The sequence below is a fragment of the Microtus pennsylvanicus genome, chromosome 9 (genome assembly GCF_037038515.1).
Source record: "Microtus pennsylvanicus isolate mMicPen1 chromosome 9, mMicPen1.hap1, whole genome shotgun sequence".
In the NCBI taxonomy this organism is placed as follows: domain Eukaryota; kingdom Metazoa; phylum Chordata; class Mammalia; order Rodentia; family Cricetidae; genus Microtus; species Microtus pennsylvanicus.
In genome coordinates, this window is record NC_134587.1 from 13,335,107 (window position 1) to 13,361,364 (window position 26,258).

General features: G+C 41.6%; 1 protein-coding gene and 1 non-coding gene across 2 annotated transcripts in view; both read left to right on the forward strand.

Annotated features, from left to right (window-relative positions):
* Nucleotides 1-751: 751 nt before the first annotated feature.
* Nucleotides 752-26,258, forward strand: part of Abcb11 (ATP binding cassette subfamily B member 11) — a 72,451-nt gene continuing 46,944 nt past the window's right edge. Inside the window, exons 1-9 of the mRNA XM_075984973.1 lie at nucleotides 752-846; nucleotides 8,504-8,606; nucleotides 10,339-10,360; nucleotides 12,987-13,038; nucleotides 13,754-13,992; nucleotides 19,616-19,703; nucleotides 20,847-20,980; nucleotides 21,962-22,133; nucleotides 23,979-24,103. Of these exons, the coding sequence (XP_075841088.1) occupies nucleotides 8,531-8,606; nucleotides 10,339-10,360; nucleotides 12,987-13,038; nucleotides 13,754-13,992; nucleotides 19,616-19,703; nucleotides 20,847-20,980; nucleotides 21,962-22,133; nucleotides 23,979-24,103 (908 nt within the window). The 5' untranslated portion in view covers nucleotides 752-846; nucleotides 8,504-8,530. The remainder of the gene's footprint in view (nucleotides 847-8,503; nucleotides 8,607-10,338; nucleotides 10,361-12,986; nucleotides 13,039-13,753; nucleotides 13,993-19,615; nucleotides 19,704-20,846; nucleotides 20,981-21,961; nucleotides 22,134-23,978; nucleotides 24,104-26,258) is intronic.
* On the forward strand, nucleotides 5,406-5,510 carry LOC142858098 (U6 spliceosomal RNA). Its single transcript, XR_012911977.1, has one exon. It is a non-coding gene; the product is annotated as a U6 spliceosomal RNA (small nuclear RNA).

Genomic DNA, 26,258 nt, shown 5'->3' on the forward strand with positions numbered 1-26,258 from the left:
AATAACCCTACAACCACCCCTTTTCAAGAAGAAAAATAAAAAAAATAAGTAGCATTTTGATTCATATGACTCTATTACTTTCAAAAGCAATGTAATTCAAATTAATAAAGAAGAAAAGTAGTAAAAAATAGAATCACCTTAAGACTAACAGTGAGGAGGCAGAAGAAGAGGCCTGGGAGATCTAAGCATTCATTTGCCTTGATTCTTCATTAACAGGAATGTGTTTTAAAAGTCATGTATTTCTGCTGCCACTGGTGGGCAGAGCCTAAGGTTACTGACTTATCAGACCAGGGTCAAGGGTCATCTGTGTGCTCAGAGCTCTGAGCAGAAGGCAATTGCATGTTATCAATTCTCCACAAAACTTTGGGGCTGGTTCCAGATCACGGAGAGCCTGCAACCCCGGGATGTCACAAGGGCCACCTCAAATTGACGGGAGAAGACTAGAAGTATTTTTGTCTTATTAGATTTTTTTTAAAGTAGCTTTTTAAAAATAAAAGGCTTAGGAAGGAAGAGCCAAGCCTCTCACCAGGCCCTCTACTGTCGGGCCGAATTCTAAGGCAAATCAGTGGTTTCTAAAGCTTGTTGATACCCTCGGAAGGTTCCCAGTGCACTCTGGGTTGGGGTTACTGCTTTGAGTACGGTTGACCTTTCCTCTCCTGTCACTGACCTGTGCTAGATCTGGACATTAGGGCACTGACCTATAAGCAAATAGCGTTCTGGAAAAAGCCTGATTTCTGTTCAATGTTTTATTACGATGAAAACTGATCCTGGGAATGGCTGTACAATCCTGACTTTCCACAGTGGAGTCTCTGGCTTCTTCTGGCTTCTTCAAATTCACATCCACAGGTAAGTGACTGCATTTGCCAGTAGCATTTTAAGTCTCTGCTTTCCAAGTCTGTCCTTATCTTTGTTTTTTCTTTTTAAATCTCAGTTTATGGGAGTTGTGTTCAGATTTACCAAAAGTGTTGTCATATGCTAGGGCTATAGCCCGTGGGTAAGTGTGTGAAGATGTAGGGCTGCGTTCTTGGTATAATCAACGAGGGAAGCCTGGTGGCTGTCTTAAAGCAGTGCTATTTGTGTATCAGTTGTCTTGAAAATGTGTGTGTGTTAAAAATAGGTGAACAGATAGAAAAAAAAAAAGATCACCCAAAGTAAAAATGCCAGAGTGATGCTTTTTAAACTTGGCATTATAAAAACATGACCCTGTTTGAACTAATAATCATAAAAATCTCAAGGCTTATCCGAGACTTTAAAAGATCAGTTATTCTCTTCTTGCCTAAAACCTTTCATGAACTCCCATTGTTGGTGCGATAAAGCCCCAAGACCCCGGTGTTAAAGAACCAAGGAACAGTAGCTCCAGAGGTAGCTCGCACCCCCCCCCACCCGTTGTTAAACAGTAGCTCCAGAGGTAGCTCGCACCCCCCCCCCCCCCGACCCGTTGTTATTCTTCAGTCCTTGCTCCTGTTCTGTCTTTGGGTTCTAGGCCTTCCATATAATCTTTCTTCCTTTCTTTTGTCCTCCGTCTACTTTGAGTTTCTCTCCAGGGCAAATTCATGGTGAATGTGTTCATTCCAGAGAGTCCCAAGCTGGTGCTCATGCATCTTCTTCATCTATGGTCATCATAGCTGCGATTTTTCCAGGAGTCTATCACCCATCTTTTGTTCACTCCAGAAGCTCCATCAGGGTGAAGCTAATTAGAAGGTTGATACTCTAGGCAATAGTTTAGTTTAAAAAAAAATCACATTTTTGAGAATTTTCTCACTCTTCTGAACTGACTTCATGGTTCTGGAGTGGGAGGATTTTCTGTAAATAGACAGGAAGTAAATATAGAGAAGGACTTTCAGTTTATGTCGGAGATACTCAGTGATGTAACCAAAGACAATAAAAAAGGGAGAATGTGGTAACTATATTCCAATAAAGCCATGATTCAGAGAGAGAGAGAGAGAGAGAGAGAGAGAGAGAGAGAGAGAGAGAGGGAGGGAGAGAGGGAGAGAGAGAGAGAACAAGCAGACAGTCATTTGGTTGCCCTTATTGCAATAAGAATATAAGATTCTTTACTCTGAAACCAGTTTCTGAGCATCTGTTTCTCCTTCCTTCCTTCTTTCCTTTAAAAGATTAGTTAAAGTTCCTTCCTTCTTTCCTTCCCTCCCTCCCCTCCTCCCTCCCTCTCTCCTTCTCTCCTTTCTTCCCTTCTTTAACACCAAGAGTCAGTTGTTAGTGTGGACCAGGCCCTTTGAGAACATCAACCCTTCCATCAGCTGCTCTAATCTGGATTCCACCAAGCTGCGGTGCATCTTGGCCACCACGAGGCAACACAATAAAAACAGTGGTCATTGACATTTTGTGTTCCCAGGATCTTCACCCTGGCCCCGCATGGCTCTGAGGACCCTGTGTCTGTCTCCTCCATCTGGAGTGTCTGCCAGGCCAGTGTCTCCCAGGCAACCATGCAGTTCCTGGTCTCTGCCCTTCTACTCAGCAGTGGTCTTCCACAGGTTGCTGTCCATGCTCTAAGATATGATCAGGGAACTGACCTTGAGTGTTTGTTTCTGAGTTGATAAGATTCCATCTTTTATCAGCAGAAGTTGAACAGAAAGTTACACAGTAGACACGTTAAATATCACATGTCCTTAAACAAAGAAGTACAGTGGGATGTGGTCAGTCAAGTCTGCTCAAGGGGTTCCTACTTAGGTAGCCGTGTCAGCCAACCACTGCATAGAAATATTAATTTCTGCCTTAAACTGTTAGATTCTCTGATGTTTCCGAAAACTGATTTTTTTTGAAAGGCCTTGAAAATTTTCAATCTTTTCCTGAAAGATTTGGAGGATATAAAATAATTCAATATCTTAAAATTCAAATAAAAAACAAATAGCGCAAAATCTTGTTTTCAGCTCTGAATTATCTTATGCTTGCCAAAAAATTATCATTGCAAATTGTTAAGCAATTCTGATTATAACATTTAGCAATAGATAGTGTGGTGTAGGTGCTAATTAAGCATTATAAGGTATTAACTGAGAAAGTGGATTCGGTGGCATTGTGACTGCTTCTGTTGGTAAGGGAAAAACAAAACAAAAAACAAAATAAACTTCCAAAGGAGGAGGCCCATCCTCAAGATCCTGCCAAACAAGTCTGTTTATCATTGCAAACTGGATTTCTGCATTGCTAGGGTTTCAGTCTAGGAGAGACATCCTCCAGGACCGCTGCAAGCCTTTCCTGAGATCTTTCCTAAATCAGCCAATGGATGAAAACATGCTATTATAATAGATGGGTTGCATTCTGCATTGTAACGGTATGAGACAATCCATTCTACATTTTAACGGTATGAGACAATCCATTCTGTGGAAGGATCACAAACAACACCTTCATTCAAGTCTTCCTAATTTTCTGGGCACTTTCCCCACAGTTAGTGTTAAAAAAAACTTCAGTGTCATTGTGACCTGGATGAAGCCAGGTCAGTGGGTTGACTGCAAAGGATCCTGGAAAGCAGAGTTAGGGAAGGAGCGAGAGGATTAGGTGTAGAAGCATAAAGGGCAAAAGGAACTTGCGTTCTCTTTCTTTGTGGGTTTCAACAGGATCAGCTCATGGAGCTGAAAATGGATTAGTCAGGCCTCAGAGATATGTTAAAAACCATGACTGGCTTGGTGGTGCTTACTTATAATCAGAGAGGCAAGTTAAAGACCAACCTCGGTGTACATAGTGAGTTCCTGGCCAGAGAGCTATGTAGTAAGATCTTGGGTCAACTCCCATTGTGCCCTCAGTCCAAAACACCAGGCAGCAGCAAAAACAACAGGATCTGTGAAAATCCAGAATCTGAGGGAAGGCCCTGTACTTTGGCCTCTTATTTCTGCTGAACAGCAGCCGTAGAAACTTCTCAAATGAAGGAGTAAGTTAGGAAAAAGAAAAGAAGAACAGGTCTTGTTGGGATCCAGGGACCTCCTATTGTTACTGTGATGCTTCAGGGAAAAGGGGAATCTTTGCCTTTGGTGTCTACTGTGACCTCCCCCCCCCCAGGCTCCAATGGATAGTTCCAGTACATGGGTCACATGAGTGGCTCTGGTTGAACTAAATAGGTCACACAGTGCAACACAAAACTATAAATCTGGAAAAGGGAAAGTAGAGGTTAATAAGAATGGGAAGGGAATAAGAGAGGGGACAGAGAGAGAGACAGAGACAGAGATAGATAGATAGATAGATAGATAGATAGATAGATAGATAGATAGGATAAGGACTTTTTATTTATCTCTCCAAACCATACTTTTCCTGTATTCTCCTTGTCATTTAGTCTGAATTACAAAAGTTCGGTACACCGTGGACTCGTTTTCTAGTTATTTTGTATTTTCTTAAGCTTTGGGTTCCTAAGACATGCTGTAGTAAACACGCGAATACATGTCTCAGCTTGGATCTCATATGATGTGAGTTTGAATCTAGGCTCCACCAGTTACTAACCAGTTACTAATGTGCTCGTGAGCCAGTGTCTGGAAAAAGTGGAAAGAGCAAGTTGCCATCTCAGGAGACAAGGATTTAATGATTAGTTTTTTGTTTGTTTTTACTCTGCGTATGCCCGTGTGTGTGTGTGTGTGTGTGTGTGTGTGTGTGTGTGTGTGTGTGCATGCATGTATATAGAAGTCACAGGACAATATGTGGGATTCATTCTACCATCCTACGATTTGGGCATTTAGGTTCTGGGAATCAAACTAGAGCAGGCAGGTTTGGTGACAAGCACTGTTAGCTGCTGAGCCATTTCACCAGCCCCTACTGAATGATTTAAAGTCAAGACATATGCAAAGAACATTTCTGGCATATTCTAAATGCCATTTCAGTTTTAATTGGTTTTTAAAAAATTATCAGTGAAAATAATAAACTAGGGTCTTCTACAACCTATTGTTAATACATTTAGTCTTGTTTGTATTTCCGGTTTGCTCTCCAAAAGTTATTTGAGCATCCTATGTTTTTATTACCTGGACGAAAGAGCAGTCTCCCTCTGTCCTCACAGCACTTCGCACTATTGGGGTTCAGCCCATGCCTGTATTTTGTCCAATGGCTTTAGTACCTATTCCTAACCGTGACCCATTTCTTTGCTACTCTTGCAACATTTTATTTTTTTTCCAACCTTATAGGTCTTCTAAAACCAGGAATGGATATTAATGATAACAAATATTTTTTGAGTCTATTAAAATGATCATTTGTCTTATTAACTAACCATTCCATGCTCTAAATCAACCCCATTTCATTGTATTTTGTAAGCTACTGAATAACATATAGAATATCATGCTTAACTTTTGAAAGTCAATTTTCTGGTAAGTATGTTTTTTCTCTTATAGCATTTTCTATCCGATGTAAGATTAAAGATGCCTTAGGAAATGAGTTGAGTGTCTGCCCTACTTCACTATTTAACAAAGCGATCGATAGTGTTCCCTTCCACAGCACGTGTACTGAAGTGGGAACTGTACCGAGATGTTAGAATGGCCCTGAGCGAGAATGACATGCAAATTTGGGAAGTATTCCATATTTTTGATGACTTTGTTCTTTGCTTCTTGTATTTTTGTTTCAGATAATGCACAAGTTAACTAAGACAGAAAGGTTCTTCCAAAAACCTATAAATTAAAATCTAATTTGTGTGCGATATTAGAATCACTCAGTCTTTGAAGTTTTATGAAACTTGTCTATGTCATTAATCTAAACCTAATTTTTAGGAGGGGTTGGGGATTTTTGAATATTGAATAAATGTCCTTAATAATTATTAGTTTTTACATTTTAAAATTTTTTTCTAAGCAAAATGTGATAATTCATACCTTCTCTAGAAAATCAGTCTTATCCTGGTTTTCAAGTTTATTGCTTTATTACATAAAGTTTCTCAAAGTATTTGATTATGATTTTAACTTTTTCTGCCTAATCTCCTGCCTATTTGTTTTCTGTTGTTTATTTGTGACTTATATATGTCTTCCTGGTATGTTTTGTTGAGTTCTGTCTGGTCTTTGGCAATCTGAAGAGAACAGCTTTTAAATTGTTCTGGCTTCTCTATTTTTTACTCTTTTTTTTTAAGTAAGTCTTATTAATTTTGAAATCCCCTGTTATCCCTTTGTCAGGCTGGGACTTGAACCCAGGGCCTCTAGCATTAGGCATGTGCCCCGCCACAGGCTGTCTTCCCCAGGCATTCTTGTTTTCGAAAGGTTCTTAAGGAGAATGGCATTCATTCATTAGTCTTTTAATGAATTAAGTGCATTTGTGTTTACAACCAAATCTTTGAGTGTCCTTTTAGCGGGATCCATGGCTTTTCTGTCTGTATTATCAGGTTCCAAATATTTCCTAGTTTTCATTGTGAATTCATCCTTAGCATACATACATTCTAAAGTCACAACACACAATTTTACTGAATACAAATGTGTATAGATCAACAGCGTTTAATCTTTTATTTTTTACTCAGTTACATTGATATCAGAATGTATGCTAAAAGTTATATATAGAAATGTTTATTACCGGGGGAGGGAAGACTATGATCAAAATATATTTTGAATAAAATGTAAAATATAGCTATATAGGGAAATTTTGTTTTTTACTAGTAGTCAAATTAATTTTTTATTTGCCTTTTTAATTATTTGATAATCCCCTACACATATATAGTAAATTTCAGTCAACTTTGATCCCACCTATTTCCCTCTCTTGCTGGGCTGTGTCATGCCTGGAAGACACCTTTTTGGCTGCACATTCCCCATCCTTTGGTTCTTACGTTCTTTCTGCTCCTTCTTCCATGATGTTCCTTGAGCCTTGGAGGGGATGATAGAGCTTTCCCATTTAGTGCTAAACACTCCACCGTCCAAACATTCTTAGACCTTTGGCCAGTTACGGGCTTCTGTGTTAACCACTGTCTAGAAGCTTCTCTGATTAAGGCTGGGCATTGCCCTTATCTGTGGGTATAAACTTGAAGTATTTAGAAGACAGTTTGACAACATAACAATTTAGCAAAATAATAATAATAGTTTTCCACGACCTCTCCAGCCATGGGCTCTTGAGTAGGAAGCACAAACTCTCTCTCTGAAGGGGACTTTCAATTCAACCAGAGAGACATTAGCTGTTCCCATAATAATCATGCCAGTGTCCCACTAAACCACACATTGTGTCTAGTGTGATAGATTATTAACTTGACAAGATACAGATTCCTTCTGTGAGGAAGGAATCATCTAGATTCAATATCCTCTGTCTCTGCCTGTGAAAGATTTTTTTGACTAGGTTAGTTAAAATGGGAAAGCCCATACTAAATGTGGGCACGATTTCATGGCCCTGGCTGCGGCACAGCCCTCAGACACCAACATGGTCACATGTTGCAGCCTAGATCCTGAGCCTCCATGTGGCTCCTGGGGGCACCATGGGCCACCAGACATCAACACAGACCCCAGCTGTGGTAGGACCATGGACCCAGACCATGGTCTTCGGCAACAGCCTGGACCCGGATATCACCATGGCCCCAGGTGGCTGTACATGCCACTCAGATCCTCTCTGCCCCCTCAGTAACGTGGCCCTCGGTTGTCAACCTGGCTCCAGGTAGCAGCCAGACCACAGGCCTCCTCAGGGCCCTCAGTGGCCCCTCAGTGGCAGCAGAAGCCACAGGCATCATCTCATTTGCTCTCAGTGCTTTAGGGCCTCGGACCAAGACTGGCCCTTGGTAGAAGCCCAGGCCTGGAAATAGCCCTGGATTCAGGTGGTTCACATTAGCCTATTCCTCACCACCCTTTTCTCCTCAGATCTGGCTCTTTCCCTAGCCCATGAACCTCTCCACCTCTTTATCGCTTCCACCTCCCTCCCCACCCTCTATCTGCTTACCACAATAGTGTCTGACAGTCTGGTGCCATGGGTGCCGGGCGGTACTTGCTTGAGACCTGCTCAGGCCAGCTTCAGGACATAAGGCGGTGCTGTTGCTCTTGCTCCGTTGCATCCTGGGGTTGAGGCAGAGGGCACCACCTCATCTGGGCCTGTCTTGTCTGGATGGTCAGTTTTGCTGTAATCCTCAGACCTTTCCAGTTACTGGGGCTTTGGCAATGTCATCACCAACTTTTTTTGGAGATAGACTCAGGCAACTGATCTTTGGGGCCAAGACAGATGTGGTTGCCCACCTCACCTCTGGCAAACCTCAAGTACACAACTTTGATCTCCTGGGGTTTGAACTTGGGAGGCATGGTGGAGGCGGCTGGTGATGGATGAACCTGGATTCGGGATGACTGAAGAAAGTTATATGATAGCCTCCTCTGAGCCAAAAGTCGAAAAGCAAGAAAACCATTTTCAGTTGGGCTAACTTTTTGAAAAGCTGGCAAAGGTCATTTGAGGAACAATGAAATCATGACTTTAATCCAGGTTTTAGTTCATCTTTCCTAATATTTAGTCTATTTCACTGAGATGTTATTGGATTAAAAGATCTGTTTTTGTTTCGGATTGTCTACAGAAGCTTGCTGATTTGACTACTTTTGTCAAAGAGAAAATATACAGTAATTACAGCAATTGTTTTATTTTACAGGGCTGTTGAGTGCAGACTGCAAACACCATGTCTGACTCGGTAATTCTTCGCAGTGTGAAGAAATTTGGAGAGGAGAATCATGCTTTTGAATCAGACGGATCGAGTAAGTGGCCTTTGAATTTCCTTGAGTCTTATGCAAAGAAAAATAAAGACAAAGGTGAGGGTAACCCATCGAGGTTTTAAGACGCAGAGAAAAGTCATCTATGACATGTGGAGCTATTGCTGGGCACGGGCCTGACATAGAGCATCCAGAATCCATGTCATGGCACATCTGGAAGCTCCGTGTTGGTATGCACAGCCTGTGACCCAGGGGCAGCATCTCCCATGAGAACTCCTTCCTAGGTAGAGCAGGGTTGTTCAGCACTGGCCATTGTGATAACTTTATCCCGGTATCATTACTGATCACCGTGGCAACAGTAAGTGTTAAGGGCTTCTGCTCCTGGCAGGAATGAGACTGTGTGGGAGGTGCCTTGCAGCATTAGTCCCTGGCATGTTGTGAGCACCGCCTCTAAGCTGTCATTTGTTGATTAAGTCGTATGCTTCTATATTTTCCAGAGAAATCAAGGCTTTGCTAGCTTCTTAAAAGTTGGTAAAAATCACAAGAGTTATGTATGACTCACGGAATCATGATTCTAGTCCAGTTTTCCGATTCTCAAGCCCTATGTCTACACTGTAATGTATCTTTAGTCTTACTGCAATTGTGTTAAAAATGCCAGTGGAACCAATAAATGATGGCCATGATAACAAATACCCCTTAGGGCTCTTTTCTCTGTTTTTTTTTTTTGTGCCCCTGTAGACCCAGTTCCATTTCCTACCGACATTTGCTCTATGCGGGCTGACAAAAATAATACATAAAAATAATCCATATTCACTAGCTGAACATAGCGGACAATGAGGACTACTGAGAACACAAGAACAATGGCAGTGGGTTTTTGATCCTACTGCACATACTGGCTTTGGGGGAGCCTAGGCAGTTTGGATGCTCACCTTACTAGACCTGGATGGAGGTGGGCAGTCCTTGGGCTTCCCACAGGTCAGGGAACCCTGATTGCTCTTCGAGCTGATGAGGGAGGGGGACTTGATTGGGGGAGGGGGAGGGAAATGGGAGGCAGTGGCATGGAGGAGGCAGAAATCCTTAATAAATAAATAAATTAAAAAATAAAGGACCCCCAAAAAATAATCCATATTCAACACCAGTATAAAAGACATCTTACAGCCAATTTGTGATCTGCTAAATACAAAGATTTTGATGTTTCTAAGGAACCAAACAATAAAGTAATTCCCATTTCCATAGATAATTTTAAATAACCATATTCACTTCAGTTTAGAACTGGTAGCTTCCATCAGGCACCGTGGCTCACATCTGTAATCCCAGCCCTTGGGAGACTGAAGCAGGAGAATTGCCAGGAGTCTGAGTTCCCAGCCCAGCTTGCATGACAGAATGAGAGACCCTGTCTCAAAGAGGAAAAACAAACAAACCAACCAACTTCCTTTTGATATTTAGAAAATATAAACATTTTGTGATCTGGAGGAAAAAAATCCAAATATATAGTCAAAGCAGCAGGAGGGAGGGATAGAAGAAGAGAGAGAAAGAGGGAGGGGGAGAGGGAGAGAGATAAAGGGAGAGGGGGAGGGGAAGAGAGATAAAGGGAGAGGGGGAGGGGAAGAGAGATAAAGGGAGAGGGGGAGGGGGAGAGAGAGAAAAAGATGGAGAGAGGAAACAATTATTTTATAATATTTTGTGAGTAAAAGTACTGCACAGAAATGCTTATGATTGTGTTGCATTTGGACATGATTTTTATTAACTTCTCTATACACTGTTTTCACCCTGACAGATAACAATGATAAGAAACCAAGGTGAGTGGCCCTTTTAACAACACAGGATCTTCTCTAGAAGGATTTCAGAGTAGTCCTATAAATGCAGTAATGGCTCAGCGGTTAAGAGCACTGCCTGTTCTTCCAAAGGTCCCAAGTTCAATTCCCAGCAACCACATGGTGCCTCACAACCATCTGTCATGAGATCTGGTGCCTTCTTGAGGAAGAGACCTGGTCAGTCATCCTCATCAACTTAGACCATGAAACCCAATATGGACACGTTCAACAGAACTGCCATATATGGGCTACCCATGAGTGCTTCAGCATTGCTAGGGCAGAAATTCATTTCATTTCATTTCTGCAAATGCAGAGCATTTTCATAAGCGTTACTTCCCACGCGTGGGCACAATGCTTTCTTCTCTTTAAAGCCTCATAGGATATCCCTTCCTGGTTAGTCCGGGCTTCTGCCCGCGCATCCCAGTCCACTGCCAGCCCAAACAAGCAGGAAAGCGCGGGACGCTAAGTGTGGTTTCACGAGTGTGAGGAGCTCCTCCAACTTCATTTCTTTCCCCCCTGAGGTGACTATACACACCTCAAATTGAACTCTTAGAGCTTTCTCTTCAGAACACCAGCTTGAGCTGACAGGTAAACATGTGTGCGGGGCAGGGTTAGCTGGGTCTGCCTTGGAAAAGCTGCACCACGTGAGCTCCTTGCATGGGGGATGGCAGAAGGTTGGTTTAAGAAGTGTGAAGTACTTCATGACAGGAGCTGGTAGCAGTGGTAAGATTAACTCTGGGCTAGGATGGTTCAGGTGGCTCTGGTCCTCGGGAAGTCCCACTGGAGGGCAGAGAAGAAACAGAGTCACCCCTTTACCCAGAGGAGGTTATGTTATTCTTTCACTAATTTTTAATACAACATATTTTGATCATGTTTTTCTCCTCCAGTTACTACCACATCCTTCCCATCTCCCTACTCACAGAACTTTATGTTCTCTCTCTCTCAAAAAAAAAACTCACAAAAATGAAAATCAAAACAAACAAACCAAAAACCCCCAATAAGACAAAGAATGTAAAAAATAAATATATAAAAGGAATAAAAGAAGTCCCCAACAGACAAGCTATTAGGGAATTTATTTTGTGTTAGCTACTCCTAGGCATGGGGCCTGCCCCGAACTATACACCCATCGACTATATATACCCAGCGACACACAGTTGGAGAAAATGAATTTTCTGTTTGCTAACAGGTATCAATAGCAAATCTTCTCTGTTCACACGGTGAGATCCCGTGTCCCCTTCTTCCCCTCAGTGCTGGGACCCTGTCTGGCTTGAAGCTGTGCAGGTCTTGTGTGTGTGGCCACGGTCTCTGTGAGTTCACATGTGCATCAGTCCTATTTCAACAGGACTTGGCGTCCTCCATCACCTCTGGCTCTTAGGGTCTTTCTCCCTTCGCTTCTGCATAGATCTCTGAGCCATGATGAAGACATCCCATTTCGGACCGAGTGCTCCAAAGAGACAGAATAAACAATATAAATTTAGAAAACTTTGCATGGTAGCTACTGAGAATGTCTAACTTTTTTTTCTGATAAAAAGCAAGAATTGGAAGCGAAGGTTTAAGATGTGTGTGGCAGGGGAGATGTTATTGAAATCTTAACCCTCTTGGCTAGGGAATGCCCTGCTGAGGAGATTGAAGAGACTCAGAATGGAAGTCCAAAGTTAGAGTTTGTCTAACTTTGTGGGTGTCTACGAAAGGACATTTTGGGAGGGAGCACATTTGGCAAAGTCCAAATGCCTGGCTTCGGAAGAACCAGACTATGTTTATTTTATATCTCCTGCTGATTCCACTTACTATTACCTATGTATACATGAGTCTATGGCTGACCTCTGGAGTATGGGCAGTCCACTGAGGGTCTCATTCCTGAAGAAAATGGACTCCCCCATATACATCTTCAGATGCCGCTGACTGCCGGTGACTCCTCAGCTAGGTGTGGGGCTGTTGACTGAGGTTTCTGTCCCACCCAGCTGTCACTCATCCTGGTTCACACAGTCATTAAGTCACAAAGAAATCACACAGAGGTCTACATTAATTATAAACTTATTGTCCCAGTAGCTCAGGCTTCTTATTAACTCTTAAAACTTATATGAGTCCATTATTCTTGTCTATGTTAACCACATGGCTTGGTACCTTTTGTCAGCGAGGCATTCTCATCTTGCTTGCTCTGTGTCTGGATCATGACTGCAGACTGTAGAATCCTCTTCCCAGAATTCTTCTGTTTTCATTGCCCCACCTCTACTTCCTGCCTGGTCGCCCTGCCTATACTTCCTGCATGGCTACTGGCCAATCAGCATTTTATTAAACAAGTACAAAAAACCAAATGTTTACAGGGTAAAAACCATTGTCCCACAGCATGGGGCCTTGTGAGCCTTTCCCCCATCCGTGCTGTAACGTTGACTAGTGTGGCCCTGTGCAGGTCTTGTCCAGGCATCCACAGATGTTGAGAGCTCATGTGTGCAAAAGACATTAAAATACTGGGTTTGGTCAGAATTTCCCAGCCAGAGGGAACATTCTTTCTTACTAAAGAATGATTCAGGAAGTAATGAGTAGGGAGAAATTCTCATCAGTTTTTTTGGGGGGAAAAAAAAGACCTTTAAATGCCTGTTTTTCTCCTCAGGTCACAAGAGAAAAAGAAAGATGAAGAGTCTCGAGTTGGCTTCTTTGAACTGGTAATAAAACCATGCTGACTTATTTGGTTGATTTTGCAACTGTGAATGACTCACATACTGGAGAAAGTGCCAATTCTTTAGTCATATTGGCAGAATTTAACCCTTGATCAACCATGCAGTCATGCGCTTTACCTGTGTGGTAACACGCTAAATAGTGATTAGAAATTCAGTGGTCATCTCCAATATCATCAAAACCATTTGGAATAGAATCAGTGGACTCACAATTATAATTTTATTAAGGAAAAATCCCTATCACAATAACTCCCAAAACAATAGATCATATATAGCTATTCTTATGAGAAGTCTTTGGAAATTCCATAGTTTAGGGATTTATCCCGGATTTGTGTAGGGTGGAGGCTTTTCAAAGGAAAAATCTGCTCACTGTCCAGATGGGTTCTCCAAGCTGAGAGGCAACTTATTGCATTGTTGAATGCTCACCCAGTATATCTAGCTGGTAATGGCTCCCATGATGACGGCTTGCAGGGTAGTGAAGTCAGCTACTGGCCTGAGGAGACTATATTCAAAGATTCGGATGTAATGTAAGAGTCTAATGTCATAGACAATTGATGGGTGATTAGTGTGAAGACCACTGCTCAGACATGACTCCCACAAGCACCTGGTGTTGAAGGCTGTTTATCAGAATCTAAGTGGAATCAAATAGGCCTTCTGTCTGCCCTGCGTTTCATCTATAATCTCTGAACCTTTGTTTTTCAAGTTTCGATTTTCTTCATCAACTGACAATTGGCTGATGTTTGTGGGAAGTCTGTGTGCAATGCTCCATGGAATGGCCCAGCCAGGCATCCTTATTATTTTTGGTGTAATGATAGATATTTTTATTGAGTATGACATTGAAAGACAAGAACTCGCGATTCCAGGAAAAGCGTGTATAAATAACACCATCGTATGGATCAACAACTCCTTCAACCAGAACGTGACAAATGGAACACCATGTGGGTAGGCTATTTTTCTTTTTGTTGTATCTTAAATTAGAATTCAAAACATCCAAAGGCAATATTGACTGAGTTGGAATGGCACCTAATACAAAAGAACAGAAAAACAAATTTACCCATGTTGATAGAAATTTGTTAACCTTGCAGTTATTTCTGCCCTTTCAGGTCTCAAAACATCAACAGGCATTGCTGATCAAGCACCCAGCATCAATTAAAGACTTAGTTTACTATAAGCCCTAGCAGGACACTGTCAATACGTATTGCCACCAAAGAGATTACTGAATTTCACTTGAGTCTCCTAGACAAAAGCTCCTTCCCTGCTAGTCTCCTTTTGCCCCTTGGCTTTGTCCCCTCTCTGTGTGTTTCATGTGCATGCTGCATTAGAGGGATAAGAATCAATAGTTACAGTCAGTAACTAAGTTACTGTGGTCTTGTGGCCCTGAAGAAATAGCCAGAACTCAGACTACCTCAGTCTGAGATACACCCAACAGACAGACAGCTTTGTAATCAGTGAGTCTGCAGTACGTGCGTGCTGACTCACGTGGTGGTGGCATGGACCTTACACCTGCCTTGTGCGGCCTCGGGTGCAGAACAAGTTCACTGGCACGTATGAATCCATATGCTCAGGCTCATGGGTCCAAGGAAGGGCGTATCCTTCCTAGAAAGGTGCTTAGGATGACTGCCTCAAATACGTTTTTGTTTCTCATATTAAATTTTGAAAAATGTTGACAGACTTGATTTAAATTATGGCTCTTTCTAAATCATTAAAATTCTTCCATCATGTCATCTACTTTGAGGGTCTTTCACTCCTTCAATCAAAAATACTTTGAGATGTCAACTGAGTAACATGAACTTGTAGAGGTCTCAGGGGCCTACTGTGAGTCACATCTCTTTATTAGCAGAGCCTTGGTCTAGTCAGATGGCCATTCATCCAGTGATCATTCATAAAACATTAGTTATAAACTAATGGTGCTGGATGAGGCAAAGCCCAAAATTCTATGCAAGGCAGAGAATCATCCTTTCAAAATTAATAAGCAGACACTGGGGAGATCGCTTAGTGGGTATAGTGCTCTCGATGTAAACAAGAAGACCTGTGTTCAGATCCCTGGCACCCACATAAAAATCAGGAATGACATCAAGTTGAGGTAGAATTACGCTTCTCCTCTTGTGTTAAGGCTGGGCAAGGCAACCCGGTATGAGGCATGGGTTCCTGGAAGCCAGCCAGAGCTTTAGGGACAGGCTCTGCTTCTTCCACCAGCAGTCCTGCAAGTAGAGGGAGACCTGGCCCTTTCTGAACAGAAACAGAGAAGTGGGTTGGGGTAGCGGGGTGTTGGGTGTGGTATTGTGTTGTGTGGAGTGAGGTATGGGGAGGGCAGGGGAGGATAGGAAAAAGGGGAAACTGCAGTTGGGATGTCAAATAAATGAATAGATTTAATTAATCATAATAAAAAATATTTTTAAAAGCAATGTCTGCATCTGTAAGTCCAGAGCTGGGGGAAAAGGGCAGGAAGAGACAAAAGGTTCCCTGAGCTTGCTGGCTAGTCAGCCTGGCAATCAGTGAGTTTCAGGAGTGGTAAGAGCCCTGTCTCAAAAATAAGGTGGAAATGTGTGTGTGTGTCCCTCACATACATGCACATATATACTTGCATATGCTACAATACACATTTGAAAAGGCAAGTTTAAAAATCAGCAAGTCAACTCATTGGAAATAAATTTGCTGGCATCTGAATTTGTGTGTTTCCCTAAGCTTGCAAAGATATTTTCTTCTGAAAGAGACTGATTTTAATGGGTTCTCTAAAGCTCTGCATTTCCTTTGGAGGGCAGAAATGAGCTATTTTTCTTTTTCTTTTGAGAGTGATATCACCACAGCCATTGATAAACACTGGGCCATTAAATCATAAAAACAAATGTTAGGTCGAAATGGGAGACATTTCCAGCGCATTAGCTGTGTACGGACACATGTGAACTGAAGAGCGAATCTAGCTTTGATGTTTACACCACAGGCATTGATAAGCAAGGGACTTCCTGTAGCTACCAGCACTCATTGGTTCATCTTACTAGGCCTTATACCTGGAATTGAACAAATGTTGCAGACTGGTACTTTCGGAAGAACATTGGCCTCAGCTGAATTCCCATGATACAAGTATTTAATTGATCATTTAATAAAATATATAAAAAGATGAAGCATTAAAAATGGTCCTTTGTCTTTCTCTTTTAAAATAATCATATAGGTAAGCTAGAATAGCTTCAGGCTTACTTTTCTTAGATTATTCATTTACTGGGACCTCTTGGACAAGTTAAATCTCTATTGTAGTTATTGCAGCCGCCATTATGAGTACCATATTTTTTTACAGTTGTGGGGTGAGAATGTTTTGAAAATGGAGTTGGGTGTATCCCCAGATAAGGGAGAGAACATTTTCTCATGGGTCAGGGTTAAAACGCCTCTCAAGTTACCTAATTCTTTCAAAAGCCTTTCTTGGAAGAACTCATTGTTAAGGATATATGATTACGTAATTATTGCACAATAGTTGTGCTGGTCAGGGATCTGTAAGGCAAGGCAAGAACTTCAGCGGGTTTCATGTGCAGGCCGCGGCAGGAGCTGGTTTCGTACTTTTGCTATCTTGGATTGTACATTCCTCTTTATTGGGTGGGATATGAAAGCTAAACTCTTACAAATAGTTCTTCTTCAGCAACACTGATAAGGATTAGAGACCAGAATTCATCTCTCACTGAATGCCTTATTTTCTTAGTTTTATTTTTTCTTGTCTCGCTGCTCTGAGCCAGTCTTCCCATGCAGTGTTGAATAGGAGCTGCCAGAGTGCGCGCCCTTGTCTCTGTCTTATCTTTGAAGTCCTTCACCGTTGTGAATGGTGCGAGCTGTAGGTTTTCACAGGTGCCTTTGATCTATTGAAGGGGTTGCCTTCTATTCCCGGTTTGAGAGGGTTTTAGCCAGTAGAGGTATTGCGTTTTAATAAAACTTCTGTTAGTGTTTGTGAACTTGTGTGTGCAGATGTGTATGGAGATAAGAGGCCCTCATCGGATGTCTTCTGTTCCCCATCTTATTTTTATTTATGTTTTAAAATTAATTTATGATCTATTTCAGACACGTATATAACACATTCTGGGCATAGCCGTCTCTCCACCCTCAATTATCCTTCTCGCAAAATCCTTTCCTCTTTCTGCTAATATGTCCCTATCCCACTTTTAGGTCTTGTGTTTTGTTTTTGCTTTGGGACCCATGGGGTTCAACCAGGGCCGTTCGTGTGAGCATGGGTGTGAATGCATCTGCTGGGGCCCCAAGAGCTCACTGGTTATATCATTTGAGTTGGGGGTCTTTCACTTAACCCAGAGCTTATATAGTCTGCTAGATGGTTGACCAGAAAGCCCCAAAGGTCCTCCTGTCTCTTGCAGGGGTTGTAGGTATATGGGGCATGACTGGGTTTTTCATGAGTGGTGGGGATCAGATTCAGGCTCTTGTGCTGATGTGGCAAGTGCTTTGTCAACTGAGCATCCCGGGTCTCCTCGTTGTCTAGGATTCTTGTGACTGTACTCATTAGACATATCAACATATACTTCTTCATTTTTTTCTTATTAATTTGGAATCATAGAGTGAATTTGAAAGCATTTCTTTCAAGTTTACATTTTTTAAGCTTTAAAATAAACATCAATATTTAACTAGTTGGTAAAATGTATCCGTGACGCCATCTAGTCTTTCCCTTGCTGGGTGCTTTTGATTGTTGCTTCAGTCTCTTTGCTGTATATAACTCTGTTCTGGTTTATTTATTTCTCTGATAAAAGTTTGAGTTAATACATTAAGATTGCAAATATATTTTTGTACAATGAGACATTTTGACATATGTATACATTTGTGGGGTGTCTAAATTACCCTAATCAACATATATATATATCATTATATATACTTTTTATGATGAAAACACTTAAAAGTCCCCCTTTAGAATTCTCAGGTGTACAAAGACACAGTCACTAGCTGTAGCTGTGCTGTGCAAAGGGACTCTTACACTGGATTCCTTTGCTACCAAATTTTCTATCCTTTGATAAAAATCTGCGGGTTTCCTCACTCCCAGTTCCTGAATACCATTTTATTATTTCTTGTGGGTTCCAATTTTCAGATTCTCTGGTTAAGTGAGATTGCATGACATCATGACGTCACTTCCTGTGTCTGGCTGATTTCACTTCGTGAAAAGGCTTCCAGCTGAAAGGGCGTCCCCTTCTTTTTGAAGGCTAAATTGTATTCTATTGTGTATATGCTACATTTTCTTCACTGAGAAATTGTTGGACACTTACTCTGAGTACGATATAGGCAAAGACTGCCTTAAAATATGTATTGAAAAGCGAAAGAACTAGAACGAAATTCATTAAAAATAAAATGAACCTACTAAATCTCAATATTAATTGTAGTCGCAGCAATAGAGACTGTGGTGGTATTGGTGGTCAGACTGTATTCAGAAATCTGTTCACAAAAATAAGCATGCCTATTATTTCTTAAACAAGGATGGAAATAAATTCAATGGAGGAAAGATAACTTCTAATATGATATCAGAGGAACTAGGGGTTCATGGGGAATAGAGGTAAAAACTGTAAGAAGGTAGACTCAGGAGACCCCTGAACTTAAATATTTTTTAAACTATCATTTTTTTATAGCTGTATTTGAGGTTACTTTCATGTTCTAGGCTAGGCAATGAGATTTTTTTTTAGATCTGAAATCTGAAGCAGGGCACATAAAAGAGAAAATTTTTTTTCTATTAGAGCCAAACTCAGGTTACTAGGGAACGGTGACAGCTGAAACCTGCAGGCTGGGGACGTGTGTATTGAAGAACCTCCTCTGTCTTTTCCTTTCCTAAATAAATGGCATCCGCGCCATTAAACTATATCAACAAATATGCTAATTCTCACATTGCAGAAGTCCCTTCTTTCCTGGAAACAGCTTCGGAGTGTTGGTTCCTCCCTTGCCCGGCTCTGTCCACCCAAGTCCTGGGTCACAGCAAGACATCTCTGCGGGAGTGGACAGAGCTGCCTAGGGTTCTGTGCTGCTACTTCCTCTTCAACTCATGAACCAACCCTAGTGAGAGATGCTGTGGGCTATAGTCAGTGGAAAGCTAAGGCTGATGGGAGGGTCTGTCTCTTCCCCGTTAGGAATGCGACAAACACATTTTAACATGTTCCTCTGGGGTGGAGAAGGTGAAAAGCTGGCTGATCCCCTAGAGGGGTGAAACAGTAAACTCTTGATTACAGCTCATGTCTTTCTAGAACTGTCTTTGCAGGCAATCCAACTGACTGGTTAAAATCTTTCTCTGCGTGTGAATGAGCAAGAGGGGCCGAGCTGGATCCCTCTGGGTCCACTCTTTTCTAGAAACTGCCATGTGTTGTAGCATCTTTGTGTAAGAAAATGAAGATTGTGAACATATTTGTGGCATAATTGTTGCTGTAAACACTTACTTAGGGATTTGACTGGATCAGTTATAACACTACACTAATGAAGCACAATGCCTTTCCCTATTTAAGAGAAATACGTAGTAAGTTTACATTAAAGCCCTCTAAACTTACCAGTGTGAACTCTGATAACTGGATCCTACTTGTAAATCTCAGCGCTTTTCCCTCTTTTTAAGGTTGTTGGACATCGAAGGTGAAATAATGACGTATTCGGGCATCTACGCAGGAATCGGTGCAATTGTCCTTATCCTAGGATACATTCAAGTTAGTTGAACCTCCGTTTTCTTTACAGACCAACATCTGGCTTTGTAGACACCATGATGAAACTGGAAATGCTGCTTTTAGCTTTTAAGCTGTTCAGAAACCCTAAGAACCACAGGTCTACTTAAGAAAGATGTGAGAGACCTGGACAGTTCAGCTGACAGCTGAACCAGTCGGTGCAAGCCATTGCGCAGGGAGACAGAGTAGACCTCCCTACCCCTGACCATCCCTGTCTGTTCTGATCTTCTCAGCCCGGGCATGAAGAGCTGCGGTATATCTGTAGACTGAAGCTGAGCAGCATGGAGAAAGCGGGGCATTGGGAGATTAAGAGAGCAAAGAATATACTCCTTTTTTTTTTCTCCTTCTTTGCTGAGGTCTAACCAAGTGGCATTCCAGGCCCAATTCTGTAATTCTGAATCAGATTTTCTAGTCTTAAGTAATCAAAGGGTTTAAGGTTACTTAGCTTTATTAGAGAAGAAAGATGTTTTGCCACCTTCTGTAGAAACAAAGGTAATGAATTCTCCACTTCACTTATGGAAGGATTTCAGGTAACGTTAATTGTAAAGAGAAACTGATCCATTTCTTACTGAGTCTTCATTCACATGACAATTTTTTCTTTTCTCTTTTTTTTTTGGGGGGGGGGAACTCTATCAACAAACGAGATTCCCTGCTTTGAGCGTGACTTTTGTCTTATATTGTCCTCAAATCATTTTTTGAACACTGTACTTGGATTACATGGATGCCTAGAGGTTTATACCAAGGAGAAAGCAGGGAAGTGGTTTGCAAAAAGAGCGAGTCTGTAGCATCCGTGTCTCAGTGTGGATGCTGTAGCTTGTTTCCCTTGATGTAGACAGTGAAACCCAACAGGCAAAATTCAAAGACAGTGGCCTGCCCGCCTGCCAGAACCAGAGTCAAAGCCGGATCTCTGGGCACCCCTGCAAATGTTGAGCTCACCTCCCCATCAACAGGGGGTGTCAGAGCTCGTACGTTAGTGTCCAAGGAGAGCCACTTTGTGAGTGACTTTCCTCTTCTTTTCTGCTACTCCCAACCATAACCATGGGAAGTGTGAGCTGTCAGGAATAGGAGAAGAGAATAAACGAATGTGCTCAGCGCTGCCATGTTAAACACGCCTCTGTCCACTTCCAGATAAAATTCTGGGTCATCGCTGGGGCTCGTCAAACAAGGAAAATGAGGAAAATTTACTTTCAGAGGATAATGAGAATGGAAATTGGGTGGTTTGACTGCACTTCAGTGGGAGAGCTGAATTCAAGATTCTCTGAGTAAGTAGCTGGTACAACTATGCTATAATGTATTGTTTTGATTTAAAAAAAACCACGGTTATAAGTTAAGTCCTTGTTAGTCTAGCAGGTGAAAGCTGGAGGCAGAATGATCAGAAGTTCAAGGGTATTCAAGGCCAGCCTGGGCTATATGACACCTTGGTTTAAAAAATATTAAATAAATAAATAAAAATAAATTAGACTTGCATAGGTATGACATTTTTATAGATAATAGCTTATAATATAGTTAGTAAAAAAGACAGGTTATTACAATTTGTTTGTAGATTACTGGTCAAAATATTAGACATGAATTATTACAGGAGCGAGTTTAGATATGTGACATTATTTGACATAAGATAAAACTGAGAGACAGTCATGACACCCTACACACACATGGAAAACATACACTTGGAAGTAATTGTTTTGCTATGTCTATGAAGGCACAGAAACAAACCCAGAAATTCTGAAAGGAGCTGAAGAAAGTTAAAAGCAATAACAGTGACAAAGCAAAACACAAAAAGTAAACAAACAACAGAGCCCGGAACAGCTTACAGTAGTGGGATCCTGAGGAACTGAACTCTGAAGCCTTGCAAAGGTCAGCTAAGTATACTGTGCAGATGAGGCAGGCAAGCCTGAGGGATGCTGGTAACTTGGGACTCTGTTTGTGTTAGACATACCCTCCCGCTTACAGTAATGTACTTGGCAGCCGAGCTCCTGTGTGTGCACACATGTGCACACACACACACACACACACACACACACCTCCGAACCATGCACCTAGCAACCCTGGACCCCCACCTATAGCAACTAAATTTACAGATCTCTCTGAACAATGGGGTAAATTTCTTCTCCCCTAACAACTATCAAACTTAGGCAGTTTCCACTGAAAACCAAAGGACCTGAAGTGCTTTTGAGAACCCACTCAGCAAAGCCAAACTGTCCTTGGAATCCAGTCTTATTGATCTGCCCCTCTCTTGTTTCCAGTGATATTAATAAAATCAATGAAGCCATTGCCGACCAGATGGCCCTTTTCATTCAGCGCATGATGACAGCCCTCTCTGGGTTCGTGATAGGGTTCTACAGAGGCTGGAAATTAACCTTGGTTATTATTTCTGTCAGTCCTCTCATTGGGATCGGAGCAGCCATCATAGGGCTGGTAAGAATGTTTGTTTATTTACTTATTTGTTTTTCGCTTCAGAGGAAGATATACATTTGCAGTCATGAAAGGTCAAAACATGACGCTTGGGTTCCTTCTCCATGTATGGTCAATGTGATTATCATTATATTGACTTCTGATGTTTGATTATTCCTCAGAATTAAATGATGCTCCACAGAATATGAATTAACGATGTTTTAGTAAGGTTATTATTTGACTAACATTAATCTACTGCATTCATGAAACATCTCTTCTTCTGTCAGGTACTTTCTAAGGGATTTCACACCCATTATCTCTAATGCTTACTCAGAAGGAAACTGTTAATACCGGTTAGGAGTCAATAAATGGAGCTCAGAAGGGAGCTATTTAGGACTTCACAGCTAGGTGTTCAAGAGAGCCTGATATCAAATCCCACCTGGTCTCCAGCTGTTCTGTTACTCCCTATGCTCAGATGCTCAAAAGGGCACAAGTACACATAGATCAGCAATAAGTGTTCCAATGAGATGTCTGACTTACTCAGCTGTGCCTTCAGGCATTCTAAACCGTTTAAGGGCCAGGCTCTGTGGACTCATTCTGAGTGTCATCTCTGGTATAGGGTCTGTCCCTCACTTCAATCATCCAGACCCAAGTGCAGGAATAGGAGTTTGGGGTCACTGCAGTTAAAGGTCTTCCCTCGTTTCAGGAATTACTATTTTTTATCTATAGAACACGTTAAAAATGTTTAGATCACGGGTCATGGTATGAGGCATGCTGGGGTTTTGCTATCAGTAGAATTCAAAGGGAACGTAGGAGCAATACTTAGACATCATTGAGCGGGAGCTGCCAATCACCACGGTGATAGTGTCTAGTAGAGTGTTCACACGCCACCCATGACACTTCCCAGTCAATAGAAAGTGACAGCAGCAAAGAGCTTTATAAAGCTGTGTGACCTGGCCACTCACTAGCGTTTATGACTGAAGAGTAAACACATTAACCCTTTGAAGCCTCAGTTCCATCGCCTTCCATACAGCCTTGATGGTGCGATAAGTCGGGATACCACCCATGTTATACATTAAGTACAGTGTCTGGCATAAAAACCTATGTCAAGGAGATATTTTATTACTTTTAGAAACCCACAAGACATTGCAAACTTTACAATGGGTTTTCCTGCAAAGCCTCTTTCTTGCCTTGCTCCAGAGAACCTTGAAGCCCTGATTCTCTGGCTTCCTCTTTACATGTGCTGCGATTACAGATGTGTGCCACCGTGCCCAGCTGCTTTTCCCTAGGACTCGGTCCAAATCCAGTTTTAGAAAAATGGCCCTTTAAAAACCTACTAAACACGGTTGTCTTTCCCATTTGTAAAAATTAAAAATTTAGTAAACCTTTTATATTTGAGTCAAAATATTTACCTGGTGCTTTCTCCTTTGGAGTTGCTGCGGCAATGCCATGTCCCTGTGTACTGTGGCTCTGTCTTTCTCTACTCTGGACATGTGCCTACGGAGGCCTCCAGGCTTTGCCGCTGATGTTTGTAGATTCTGCAATGACTTCTTTCCAACAGCAATGGAATGTGTCATAGTTTGACATAGGAGCCTCATTAGCAGGGCAACTGAAATACCAGTCTTCCCGGACTTGAGGGCACTTTAACTCTGAGAACATTTTCATTGAGACAGACTTTTAATATCATTTTGATATATCAAGCTCCAAACACCCAAGGGTGATGTTTAACACAAGCTAATCTTGAATTAGCTTTTTTCACTTGTTACAGCAAAGATCCAGTGTTTTGTTAAACCATACCACCTGTTCATTTTGTTAACTGAACCATTGACTGACAGGTTCACTTCCTGTTTTTCCACTGATGAATTTTAGAGTGTGGCCAAATTCACAGAGTTTGAGTTGAAGGCTTACGCCAAAGCAGGATCTGTTGCTGAGGAAGTCATTTCATCGATGCGAACAGTGGCTGCTTTCGGTGGTGAGGATAAAGAGATTGAAAGGTAGGTTATTTCCTAAATTTCATAAATTGATACAGTTCCCTGATTTTTCTTCGTCTCGTACAAAGTGGAAGATCCACTGGCATTTAGAACAACATGGGGAGCAACAGGAGAGGGTATTTGTTCAAGGTGCTTCAACCAGAGTGCATTAAAAAGTCTAAAACAATGTTTTGGGTTCTCATTTTCCCCCGTGGATCTTGCTATATAGACCAGGGTGGTCTTGAGCTCATGGTCTCCTGCTTTGGTCACCTAAGTACCAGAATGAAAGGTGTGTGTTACCACACCCAATACAGTATATTTTGGGGGATGGTTTCTAGAGAGCTGAGATAGTCAGGAAACTTGTTTCAAACTCTGATGATATAGAAATGTACGCATTATACTTCATGCCAGCCTTCAGCAGCATTTACTGTCTTTAAAGAAAAGCCTACATAACGCAGGAATGCAAAGGACAAGGAAAACTCAGAAAACAAAACAAAACCTGATACACTGAAAAGCTCCCAGGCACGATGGAAATCACTCACAGAAAAGACAGCCATCAGAAAGGGAGAAGCTGTACGTAAAACAAACTTTGCGTCTGACAAGGGCTTGACATAGAGAGATCAACATAGAGAACTTGGTATAGAAAGACTGGCATGAAAGGAACTATAAAAAACTCACTAGCAAGATAATGATTAATCCAACTTGAAAACGAGCAACAGAGTTAAAGTGGACAGTTTGCAAGAAGACACACAGGCAGTCAATTCTGTGAAAACAGTGTCATTGCCCTGAGGAGCCCTCAGGGAAACACAACTCATAACCAGCCCACAATACTATCTCATCCTGGTAAGAATAACGGTTGGCAAAACGGCTAAATATAGCAAGGCCAATAAGGATATGGAGCAAAAGGAACCCTTGCACACTGTTGGTAAAAATACAGACTAGTAGATCTCTTATGTAAAACAGCAAGGAAGTTCCTCAGTCCCTTGAACTGAGAACTATGTGATTCAGCAATCCCGCGGCTTGGTACATACTGAAAGGAAATGAAATCAGTATGTGTAACAAGTCTGCATAGTATATTTAGTGTGGTGGTGTTCATAAGAGCTAAGGAACAGAAACAACCTTGGTGACTATTCATTGATCAATCGATAAGGAAAATGCAGTACATATATATATATATATATATATATATATATATATAGTGAGACAATTTGGCCATAAAAAAACCCCACAAAATTTTATTATTTTTAACAATGGGCAAAGTCAAGTGAAGGATTTGCGCAATTGCACTTGTATCTGTGGAGTCTAAAGCCTCGATAACATAGAAGTTAGAGTAGAATGATAGCTGTCAGAGGCTGGGCAGAGCAACAGGGAGAGATGGGTGGAGAGAGCGTAAGGGAAGGATTTGAAGCTGGGAGGAGGTTCTGATATGCTAATCCACAGTTCCACAACTACAGAGAGCAAGGTGCTGCGCAGTCCAAAAGCAAAGAAGGATCCTGAAAGTTTGTCTTTGGGGTTTGTGTTTGGTTTTTCAATATGTAGCCCAGGCTAACTTTGACGTGCCTTGTAGCCAGTGCTGTCCCTAAACTTGAACTCTTCCCACCTCTGATTCTTTTGTTCTAGAAAAACTAGTTTGCCCCCATTCCCAGTTGATCAGTGATTGAGACTATTGTATATGCACTCAATTTAAACATTACATTATGTGTACACAGATCAAAGCATCGCATTTTATCCCATCACTATCCATGAGTTTTTATGTATGTCAAAAATATAATTTAATTGACATTTTCGTCCTTCCTTCCTTTCCTTCTTTCTTTCTTTCTTTCTTTCTTTCTTTCTTTCTTTCTTTCTTTTGGTTTTTTAAGACATGGTTTCTCTGTAGCTTTGGTTCCTGTCCTGGAACTAGCTCTTGTAGACCAGGCTGGCCTCAAACTCACAGAAATCCGCCTGTCTCTGCCTCCTCAGTGCTGGGATTAAAGGCGTGTGCCACCACTACCCAATTTAGTTGACATTTTCAAAGACCATGGGAGCCTGGGGCAGAGTGACTCATGCCTTCCATCCCAGCACAAAGAAAGCTCAGGCAGGAAGATGTTTACATTTATTAAAATCAGTTGTTGGAGGAGAGGAGAAAGAAAAAAAGGAGAGGAAGAAGGAAATGACAGCATGATCCAAACTGAAGATC